We start from the raw sequence: 11798 nt of genomic DNA, 5'->3' as shown, positions 1-11798 counted from the left end.
AGGATTAAACGGCTTATCAATGTTGTCTTCCATCCCACTGCAAACCTGTATTATCCTCTAAGCAACTCACACTGGGAAAAAATGGAAACAGCACCTTCAAAGAGGAGCCTGGCATCACAGAAGAAGAGTAGGGGCCATTTCCATAAAATGCATCGTAGACAAAGTTCAAAAAGAATAATCTGAGGACTTTTATAACTCACCTGTACTGGCTTTATGCCTGATGATTCTACAGACTCCTCAAATCATTGCTGGGCAGGGATTTAGGTCAGGTTTATAAAAGGTACTGGTGTGAAGGAGTCCTATGATTATGTGGTCCCACTGTCCAGAGAAACAGCTGATGGCTATCTTGTAGCAATAACTTCAGCCTTGGACAGATTAGAAATACTGTTTAGAAAAAAAGGAGGTGTGTCCCAGCTACTCAGGAGGCTGAGGCAAGAGAATCACCTACGCCCAGGAGTTGGGGGTTGCTGTGAGCTGTGTGACGCCATGGCACTCTACTAAGGGCCCTGAAGTGAGACTCTGTCTCTTAAAAAAAAAAAAAAAAAAAAAGGAGGTGTGGTACTAAGAACATATGGTTTAAGGAAAATAAAGTGCTGTAAAGGAGGTGGTGTGCTCCTTAGTTTTGAAACTAAGTAGAAAGTCTATTCACTGCACTTCACACCGTGGTCAGAACAGACCCACTGAAACCCACCTATGAGGAGTCACATTTCATGGAACCTCAACTACCTACCTCCAGGTATAAATGTGAAAGGTGAGCATTAACCAATAATGATGCCGTTGCAAATTCATGCAAAGCCTACAGAGCCACTGGAGACACACGGTGTGCTTCAGGAAGGAAAGACAAAAATAATCTAAATTATAAATGAATTAAAATAGCCACCCAGCAGATGACATAAAATGCATGCAATAAAGTTCATGCACTTCGCTCAGAAGAATCTCAATACTCTTACTTTGCATTTAGAATTTATTCCTACAGTAAAACAGTTCCTTCAAGAGTACTGTCTCCTATCCAGGGAAGCAGAGAAGCAAATTAAAAGTCGGAGGAATCTACAGTCAAGCTCATTGCAAAGGCACACTGAGAGCACCTAGAAGCAGCTGCTAACAGCTTGACAAATGGAAAGAAAAATTAGTTTTTAAAAAAAGATATAAGAACCCCAACACAAAGCAGAATGGAGCCTTAAGTGTAGCAGTTAAATGACCAGCACCCATCAGTGGCCTCCAAGATGGTGGTATTACACAATGTATGCACAACAAAAGAGACAGAGTCCTTGTTGTGAGACCTGTGTTCTGGTTCTGCCACGTAACAGCAAGCCATTCAGCCTCTTCTAAACTCACCTTCACCTGCAACATCACGGCAATACTTACTCTACTATCAGACAGAACTGCCAGGAAAAGCTGAAAAGAAATTATGCAAAAAGCTCTCTGAAAACTGTAACATACTATATAATATGTAACATTAAGAATGTTAAAATATGTTCTGTATATTCTGTTCAAGAAGCCAAGGAAGTATGCAATATATTTAAATCAATTTCCATTTAAATGGCTAAATTAAAAAATAGCACTTCTCTTAATAGCAGAAAATTAACTTACACAGTACCACTTATCCCCTCCACAAAAATGCCAGATTTTTTTTTTTAAACAACTGTTAGCAAGAGAAAGAGTGTTAAAAAGCAAAAGAAATATTTTAGCTGCTCTTTGGAAACGAGGTAGGTTGGATAGAATTTCTTCTGACAGGAAAGACATTTCAAAATGAGAAAAGATAAAACACATTTTATATGAATATTCATACCTCAAAAAATTAAATAAAACATATTTACATAGGGATATTTTTCAAACTGTACATCAGAATTACTAGTGGATTATGAAGGCAATTTAGTGGGTCACTACCTGCATTTTTAAGGTAATAGGGTAGGAAATATTAGAGGGCATGGCATTTAATAAAAGTAGACATTATTTCATGGAATTTTGTTTTACTTAATTTGAAAGAATACCCTGTATATATATAGAATAGTGCTAGATAAGCCCAATAAAAGTCTGAAAGTCACTGATAAAAAGCTGATAAATAGGCATTTGGTTTCTATTATAGATAGCAGCTAAGGACTAATAGAATTTAGAAGCAGCTAGTACTGAACAACGAGAAGCTAGTAAGGCAGGAAAGAAACCACAGCTGGGACCAGACGGATGGAAAAGAAAGGAGTGTGTTTTTATTTTTATTTTTTTCCAAGTCATTGGGCAACAGTTCTCAAAATCAGAAAAAGATTTTTTTAAAAAAGATAACAGCATTCCTTCTAGAAATTTTTTCTTTCTTTTTTTTTTCTTTTGAAACAGGGTCATCCTCATAGACCACTGCAACCTCAAATTCCTGAGCTCAAACCATCCTCCTGCCTCAGCCTCCTGAATAGCTGAGGCTATAGGAATGAGCTACCACACCCAGCTAATTTCTCTATTTTTTGTAGAGACAGGGTCTTGCTCTTGCTCAGGCTGTCCTCTAAGAATGTTTTTTGGGTTTTTTTTTGGTGGGGGGGATTGAGACAGACTCTCACTCTGTCCCCTGGGTTGAGTGTCATGGCATCATCATAGCTCACAGCAACCTCAAACTCTCAGGTTCCAGCAATACTCTTGCCTCAGTCTCCCAAGTAGCCAGTACTACAGGTGCCACCACAACACTCTGCTAGTTTCTGCTATTTTTAGTAGAGACGAGGTCTCGCTCTTGCTTAGGGTACTCTCAAACTCCTCAGCTCAGGCAATCCAGAGTGCTAAGATTACAGAAGGTAGTCATTGCACCTGGCCTTCTAGGAATTTTTAGAGAAAAACACAACTAAATTAAATTCAGGTGGCGGAGGGGGGCGCGAAAGGAGAGGAGGGAGGAGGATTGGTAAACTCTCAACTACGGTAATATGCACAATGTGAGGGTACACAGCACATCTCTTGGGTGAAAGGCTCAACTGTAACTTGAACTTCACCTAACAAATGTAGTGTAACCTAAGCATGTGTACCCTCCTCATACTGATCTGAAATTAAAAAAAAAAGTTACAGGAGTCAGGTAGTAAGAAAAGCACTATATTGGAAGCAGGAGAATCATCCCTCTTGGCTTTAGTCCTCAATGTCCCCATCTACAAACTGAGAGGATAGACTAGAGGGTAATTATTAAGATCCTATTTAACACTCTGATACTGATGGAGTTTATGATAATTAAATCATGGCATAAGTACTTGGATTATAATTGAGCTTCTGTTCCTAATAACTAAAAGTTTATCTTTTAATGAGAAAATTACCTAATATCTTAATAAGTAATAGGATTTTATATAAAAATCAAGGCTCAGCACCTAATGTTTTTCTGCATTTCTTTGTTTTCCATACCTAAAAGAGCTACCTGGATGTTGGGTAAAAATTACCCTTAAATAAACATGTTACTATTTACCTTCTGGCAACCATGAAAATCACATGGAAGGTGCCTTGAGCGAGTTTCATAACCTCCATATACCTGTCTTGGTACCAAGACCCATTTAGAAGATTAAAAAAACTTAACCATTGAGATACATTTACGCTGTTAAAACAACTGATCTGTAGTAAGTGTTTTACAGACTTAAAGATCAGATGTTCCTAAAATTTCCATTTATCTCTTTCCACAGTAGAGTCAACCATTTTAACTTGATCATTTCTTTTCTAGATAACGGTATCAGCTGCTTCCCTAAGGGTTTCCTACTATTGCATTAATTTCCTTGCCTGATCTTGGGTGGTCTTCCCAATCTATGTGCTCTTTAACCTCCTGTTAAGAGCCTGCATGCTCCTTACTCCTGGTAAACTCTTCCCTGTCTGTGCTCATGTCCCTCTGCTTAGAGCCTATATCCACAAGAATAGTGGCTGCAAGCTCTCAGATAAAGACACATAAAAATTAATTTAGTACATACAACAGAGTCACTCTGACTGGGAGTAGGCTACATATTATAAGGAAGTGTTTACATAAAGACGTGCATTTTATCATACAGATGTCTTATTGGGGCCACCTCTGAGACTAGATGGAATCTGTTTCACTTTTAAGCCACAGACCTCTATCTTTCTCAATTTAGGCATGAAAAATGATAATAGAGAAAAGGGCTAAATAGGGTACTGTTGAAGGAATAAAAACAGACTAATAGAATAAGCAAATCAATCACTGACAGCCATTGTGACTCTGAACACTACTGCAGAACAGTTCTAAGTAAATGCCTATAAAAACACACACACACTATGTCTCTCCATTGTGTCTCATCATGTCACATCATTAGTATAAAATAAGAGGAAGGGACGGCATAGTATCTTCTATCTGGGATCTCCGTTAAGTCCATACTGTTCATCACTTCTCTCCTGTCCCACAGGCCAGCAGCTGCTTTGGAAAACATGTCCTCCCAAACCAAACCACTCTGACTGAAATGGACAGACACAGGTCAATCCAAGTGACCAATATGCAGAAAGAGAGTAATTCATGTTTGACCGAACTCCCTTTTTACTAAACCTGCTTGTCTTTTGCAGAAACAGAGTAAATGCAGCTTTTGCTGAATTAGCTTTTTACTGAGTGTGTTTGTCTTTTGCTAATTTTCACCTATTTTAAAATATTCACCATGTAAACTATCAGACATTTAATTTTACCAAATGCCATCCAAATAACTGATTTTGTACTGTAATATTCAAAATAGAGTGATCTTGATTTCTAAAACACACTTTGGGCATTAATGCTAATTAATACACTGAAATATTTATTTGAAAGGTTTTTACAGAAAACTATAAGAAAAAAGCCATCTATTATAGTTGTAAAGTGTGACAGCAGGATAATTCAGGATAGTAACAGTTTTGATTTTTGTACCAGTTGGCACTTGGTACAAACATATAACGCTACCAATTAAACAAAGGTATAGGGAAAATAAAAACAAAAAAAAATGGCTCAGCGCCTATAGCTCAACTGGCTAAGGCATCAGCCACGTACACCTAAGGTGGCGGGTTCGAATCCCCAGCCCGGGCCCGCCAAACAACAATGACGGCTGCAACCAAAAAATAGCCGGGCGTTGTGGCGGGCGCCTGTGGTCCCAGCTACTTGGGAGGCGGAGGCAGGAGACTCGCTTGAGCCCAGGAGTTGGAGGTTGCCGTGAGCTGTAATGCCACGGCACTCTGCCCAGGGGGACAGCTTGAGAGGCTCTGTCTCAAAAAAAAAAAAAAACTATAAATAGATTCTCATCCCAAAAGATGACACTCAAACTGATTTAAATAGACATGGTATTATTTTGACTTACGAAAAAAGTCAATACACTAGCATTAAACAAAAAAAATATAGAAAGCACACACAAAATTTACAGAATCAAGTAAATAATACCTTTCTACAACATAATCATAGTGAGGGTTAATCTCTAAGTAAGTTTATCCCTTTCCCTCAATGAACTCACCCAACATTTTCCGCATCTTCGTCACACTCAGCTTTATATTTGCAAGGTCCACACTTGGAGTGTTTTCTGTGAACTTCTGCCCCTGACCCTTCCTCTTCTGTTTAAAAAGAAAAATCAAATTTTCAGCCAAATTTCAACCATACCTGGGATCCTTTCCAGATACCCTTCATGTTTTCAGTAGTCATAATCCTGTTTAGGGGGAAAGGGCACCTGAGGTTTTGAAAACAGTCACTTCGAAAATCTAGCAATGCTTGAGTCCAAATATGTTGCCAATTATTGAGTATAACATATTCTTTTTTTTTTCTACAATAAAACATAACTCTCACCTTTTCATCAAATCAGTCTCACACCTGCTTTTCTAAGCACACAAGAACTAATATCACAGTTAAAGAAAATACTCATCTGCAAATTTTAAAAAGGAAAGAGGTCTTTATGAAGGACTTTCCCCTTCCTTCTGCTTGGCTACTTCGCACAGCCAAAGATACCCTGATGCAGAAGTGTGTGGGTCCCCTATGACCAGCACGAAGAACAGTGAGTACCACTAGTCCCCAACTCAGCTCACATCCCACACTTACGGGGCTCTAAATTTTGTGGATCTTACCTAGAACAGACCACATCCTGATAATCTCAAACTGGACGGGGAGTTTAGTTCTGAGGTCAACTTAGGATTTTAATTTATTCATGGGATTTCCCTGAATTTGATTTGGGAAAATAAATACTATTCAAGGGATGTCAATTGGTAAAGAAAGTGTTAAAAGGACCATGCCTGTTTAATAATAATGCCAAATTTCTGATTTTTGGTGTCTGTCTGACCTTTAAGTAGAAATCGTTCCCAAATTCTCATGAACACTCCCAAACAGATTCTAGGAATCATAAACCTAAGTAATTCTGAGGCCTTTATTTGTATATTAATCTGAACAAATCACTTGGCCTTTCTAATCCATCCACACTCCCTTAAAAAAGGGTCAATCTATATCCTCAGGTCAAGACATCCAGTATTGTATAATATATAATCAAATCTTGAGATCTAGTCTCTCGCTTCTTTAATACAGGAACAATGATAGTTTCCTAACTGAGTATCTAACCAGAGGGGCTAAACCACATGATTTCTTAAAATCCATTCCAGTTCTAAGGTCTAGAATTTATGATGTGATCCTTCACATACAATTATGAAGCTTCTGCTTGAACACATCCACTTAAATCAAAAATCTATTGTTCAACAGCTTTAATCTTATTTTTTTAGCTGAAACTGTCATCCTTGAACTCCTTCCTCTGACAGTTCTAGTCTCTAGGTGACTTTCAAAGTCCCTTCTAATTCTAAAAGTTGAGGATTCTATCCAATGCAGAAGCCTGGAGTAAGGTTTTGGATATTTTGAAAGTATCATAATTGCTGTTCCATTTGCTTAAATGTGAATTTTACTGAAGTAAAAGTGTAACGCAAACTTTATTTTGCACACAGTGGATACTCATTAAAAATTACAGGGTTATTAGACTATGAAATAGATTTGGCATTCTTAACTCTGATCACTTAAACTCCATTATATGTTGTTACCAAATACATTTTAAATATCAGAAATTATTAATTCCTATACTACATATCTGTAAGATAAAATAAAAAACATAGATATGAATTTTGTTAAGGTTAACTTTAAACTCTAAATTACACTAGATTTTGCAAATCTTCCATTTTCCAAGCTAACTCACTTTGGAATTTTTTAACCATATACCTTAAAAATTCCTTATGAGCAAAAATTTGAAGCAAGGGGTGGAAGAGAGTTACAAATACTCTAAGCTAAAATTACTGTGGGAATAACCCTAAGAAGTCCCTTTGATGCAACATCCATTGCACAGAAGCTACAACATTTTCCCTTTTGTCTGATAAATAAACCTTTACTAAAAAAAAGTGCATGAAACAAGAATGCCTACAGCTGAGGGGCACAGATGGATTGGGGTAATGGCTAAGTCTTGTATGGTTTCCTTTTGAGGTAATGAAAATCTTCCAAAATTGACTGTGGTAAAGAACACACAGCTCTGTGACTACACTAAAAGTCGCTAAATTGTATACTTTAAATGGCAAACTGTATGGTATGTGAATTATATCTCAAGGCTGTTAAAAAAAAAGTCAAAGAAAACAAATGCCCTTTCAGAGGTACCTGAAACTTACCTCCTTCTCCAGATCCAGATCCATTATCTGAGAAGAAAAATGAAGAATAAATATGAACATTGTTTCTGCAAATTCCTTTTTATCAAATACTAAAATTTCCTATCAAAAATACAACTGTGATGTCTATTATCATATAATTCTTTTCTCATATTTTTGATATCTAAGAGTTTACCCTTATTTTATGCCTCTCTTAAAATACAAATTACTTACATATATAACCATCTATATCTCATACATCTTTGTAGCTCATTAAAAATATATCCAAGTGCCTTGAACACAGTAAAGATCAATAAATATTATAAAGTAAATAAATAGCTAAATATAATCAATCAATTTTAATTTATTCATTTAAAAAGTAAAAGACAATTTTAATTTTGATAAAGCTCTTCATATAATGATCAAATTCCTAGGTACGGCAGAATAGGAGGAATTAGAGAAATATATATTGTAGGCAGAGATGGGGGCTCTCCTTGTAATCCCAGAATTCTGGGAAGCTGAGGCTGGTGAACTGCTTGAGCTCAGGAATTCAAGAGCAGCCTGAGCAAGAGCAAGATCCTCATCTCTACGAAAAATAGAAAAACCAGCTGCATGTTGTAGTGTGCACCTGTAGTCCCAGCTACTAGGGAGGCTGAGGCATGAAGATTATGATTAATCCAGGAGTTTGAGGTTGCTGTGAGCTCTGATGCCACAGCATTCTAGTCTAGGGCAACAGAGTAAGACTCTATCTCAAAAAAAAAAAAAAAGCATACATATATATGTATATGTAATTGAAAGATTTTTCAATTGTAAAATCTTCATAGGATTTTATCAAAGTCTTAAATTGTGCTCAATTTGGATTAGGCAACCATAAAATGATGTCTTCCCTCAGTAAATAAAAAGGAAAAGAAACAAGGAAGTAGCAAAAAAAAGTGGAGGAAGAAAACTCAAAAATTGTTTTTACTACCAAACTTCTCTTAGGGAAATGCCCCCTTCTTATTTCTATTCCACATACATTGATTGGGTACATATTATGTGCCAGGCATCATGGTAAATGCTGGGAATAAAATGAGAAATAAGACACATTCCCAGTGTATGAGATACCCACTCCCAACTTTTTGTTCAACCCAGGTCTAATTTTAATAAATATAAAAATCTAAATATACACCTCCCTTTATCATTTAGAATCCCTAAACAAATTAAGTATGGTGACTAGTCTGATAACAAAGTAAAATTTTTCTTGTAGATTGTATTTTATAGACTATATGCGCGCTCTCCCCAGGCCCACACCACTCCCTGAGATTATGATATGCTGCCCAATGCAGAACACACGTACTTTCCTACTGAGAAATCACCAACCTGGCTAGAGATTCATAAATCAGGTAAATGAAATACAGTATGGTGTATGTACAGAGAAACATACAACGTGTGAACAAACTAAGCAAGGAAAAGTCACAGAAGGAAGATTTTACAGAGGAGAAAAGGTTTAAAGCTAACCTTAAAGCATAAGAAAAGAGTTCTCAAGTGAAAGAGAATATTTCTAGCCATAGAAGAGGAGTCCTAAAAGATTAAATGACACTCACTCAGCAAATATGTGTAATAAAATCAATATAGGACATTATAACTTAGCTCATTCAATCCTTGTTTAACAACTCCAGGAAATGATATCTGCTTAACAATTTAGGGAATTGGGTCTCAGACTTGTCCATATAGAAAATAAGAATTATTTACTCTAAAGCCAGATCTTTCAACTCTAGGACAGTCCTCTTTGAAATCTATCACTCTGCCGCCTAATGATTAACATTCACTGCCCCTTGTAAGTGATACATAATTAATCTGGGATTGGAATGGACTCCATAGTCCTCTTTAGTTTCTCAATCAACTATGATACATAATGTACTTAGAGAAGTATGTAAGAACTACACCAAATGACAGTCTTCTAGCCTAAGAACATAACAATTTCTCCAAGTACCTAATTATTTAGTATAAAGAATTTGGCAATGCCAAAATAGAGGTCTGGCCAGCTTTCACCCTCGGCCTCTAGAAGATAATCTATGTTATACCTGATGGGAGCATCTTTGCTAAAGGAGGGTGATAGCCACATCAGAAGTTAGGGTGGGCCCAGTTATAGCCAACAGTCTTAGCACCAATCATGCAACTTAGAGTGGAGGCTTTGGGTCCCAAAGTATTAGTGGACCTAGAGTCTGAGATAAACCATATGGACAATCATGATCAATCAATCACACTTACGTAATGGACTCCAATAAAAACCACAAATACTGAGGCTCAGACAAACTTTCCTGTTGGCAATGTTCTGTTTGTATTGTAACACAGTGTTAACACTGCCCATTACTCCAACAAGAAAGAACAATGCCAGGTTTGGACCCTGCCAGAATCTGCCCTGCGCATCCCTTCCTTTGGCTGACTTTAATGTGCATTCTTTCCCCTATAGTAATCACAATCACAAATGTAGTAGCTTTCAGTGAGTTCTGTGAGCCCTTCTAGAAAACTACTGATCAGATGGCAGTTTAGGAAACCTCTTAATCTCAGTTGGTGTCAGGGGTAAGGACAGTCTTGAGGACTGTGCCCTCATAACTTTGTAATTGGCCCTAAAAACCTCATAATTAGTAAAAGGGAGAAGTTTTGAGCACCACAATATACAAGGGAAAAAAGAAAGTAGAAATCATATAAGAATAGTTTCTACCTTTCCTACATAAGAATTCTGATTACAATACCTGACCTGCATCCCTACACTCAAATACAAACAGAAAAAAGGTGGCAGGGAGAAAATAGAAGAGTTTGTAAAGAAACACAACCTGGGATAGTACTAATGGCTTTCTACACATATTCCTCTTCACTTCTTCAAAGAACAAAACAACAATAATAACATAGATCCCATATCATCCTACCCCAAATCTTACTCTCTCTAATGTTCAAACCATACAGCAAAGGACATGTGAAGTCCCCACAGATAAAAAATGTAGTGAGAAGTAATATAATCAATATAAGACTGGAGTTAGAAAGCAACAGCATAAAATAGAGGTAAAAAAGACCTGTTCCAGCTTGGCGCCTGTAGCTCAGCAGCTAGGGTGTCAGCCACATACACCAGAGCTGGCAGGTTCAAATCCAGCCTGGGCCTGCTGAACAATGACAACTACAACCAAAAAAATAGCCAGGTGTTATGGCAGACACCTGTAGTACCAGCTACTTGGGAGGGTGAGGCAAAAGAATCACTGAAGCCCAAGAGTTTGGGGTTGCTGTGAGCTATGACACCATGGCACTCTACTGAGGGCAATATAGTGAGACTCTGTCTCAAAAAACAACAAAAAAGAGCTCCTCCACTAGCCCACATAATCACCACCAATCCGTACAAAAGTTTCGAGAATACATTACTGACAAAAGCCTTCCTTTTGGAAAATATGGGTGAACTATTTCCAACATTTATTAAGAAGACTATTGTAGAAGAGGAAGGAAGATGGCTGATGCCAGAGGGTCCTGTCCAGAGGGAGAGATTCTGGACAGAAGTGGACTCAAAAGCCAAAGGTGGGGAGCTGAGCTAAAAAAGAAGATAGACAAGTGCACATCATCTCTGCTGAGGCAAGCTGCAAGTCTAAGAAAGAGGATCCAAGAAAACAAATTCCAGGTACAAAGCCCATTGCCAAGAGGACAAGAGACCCCTGCCCTTCAGTTGGGAAGCTCGCTGTGGGCTCTCTGCAAGTGAGCAGGGAACAGAAGACCTCATTTTACCTCACAGGAGAGAGCCACTATACACAGGGCCTCCTTCTCCAAGGATGTCCCACTTGTGAGCTCAGGCATCATCCTGTCTGGCATAAAACTGAACAAATATTTTCCCTCCAATTCTGAACTCCCAGTCCACTTGTCCTCCCTTGCCTGGCAGTCTGAAGGTCTGCCCCCAGCAGAGCCCAGAGTGTGTTGCGATTCCCTGAGAGGGCTGTGCGTCACGTGGGGCGCTGGACAGCAGCACAGAAACAATGACTCAAGTGGAAGCTGCAGGGGAAGAGAGGGACATGCAGGAGAAAGAAGAGCCACAACAGTACGTGGCAAGCAATCTTTTCTGACTTGGTGGCTCACCAGAGGGGTCCAGGCTCCATCCCCTTGGGTTTGCAGGATGGAAGTGCCTGTGAATTTCTACTGTCAGGCCACTTTGAACTCTCCCTGTTGAGCAGTGATTGTACTGCCCAGGAAAATCTGATTAGAACTCTCCACCTGGGAGATCCACC

At 38.3% G+C, this 11798-nt stretch overlaps 1 protein-coding gene across 1 annotated transcript in view; it reads right to left on the bottom strand.

Annotated features, from left to right (window-relative positions):
- Positions 1–11798, bottom strand: part of TMEFF1 (transmembrane protein with EGF like and two follistatin like domains 1) — a 113129-nt gene that overhangs the window by 52474 nt on the left and 48857 nt on the right. The window contains exons 3-5 of the mRNA XM_012802307.1: positions 8917–8920; positions 7582–7608; positions 5418–5514 (exon numbers count right to left, since the gene is read on the bottom strand). Of these exons, the coding sequence (XP_012657761.1) occupies positions 5418–5514; positions 7582–7608; positions 8917–8920 (128 nt within the window). The remainder of the gene's footprint in view (positions 1–5417; positions 5515–7581; positions 7609–8916; positions 8921–11798) is intronic.

Source organism: Otolemur garnettii, unplaced genomic scaffold (genome assembly GCF_000181295.1).
Source record: "Otolemur garnettii isolate 467f Iridium unplaced genomic scaffold, OtoGar3 scaffold00014, whole genome shotgun sequence".
Taxonomy (NCBI): domain Eukaryota; kingdom Metazoa; phylum Chordata; class Mammalia; order Primates; family Galagidae; genus Otolemur; species Otolemur garnettii.
Note: the sequence above shows the minus strand (reverse complement) of the source record. Positions and strands in the feature narration are given on the sequence as shown.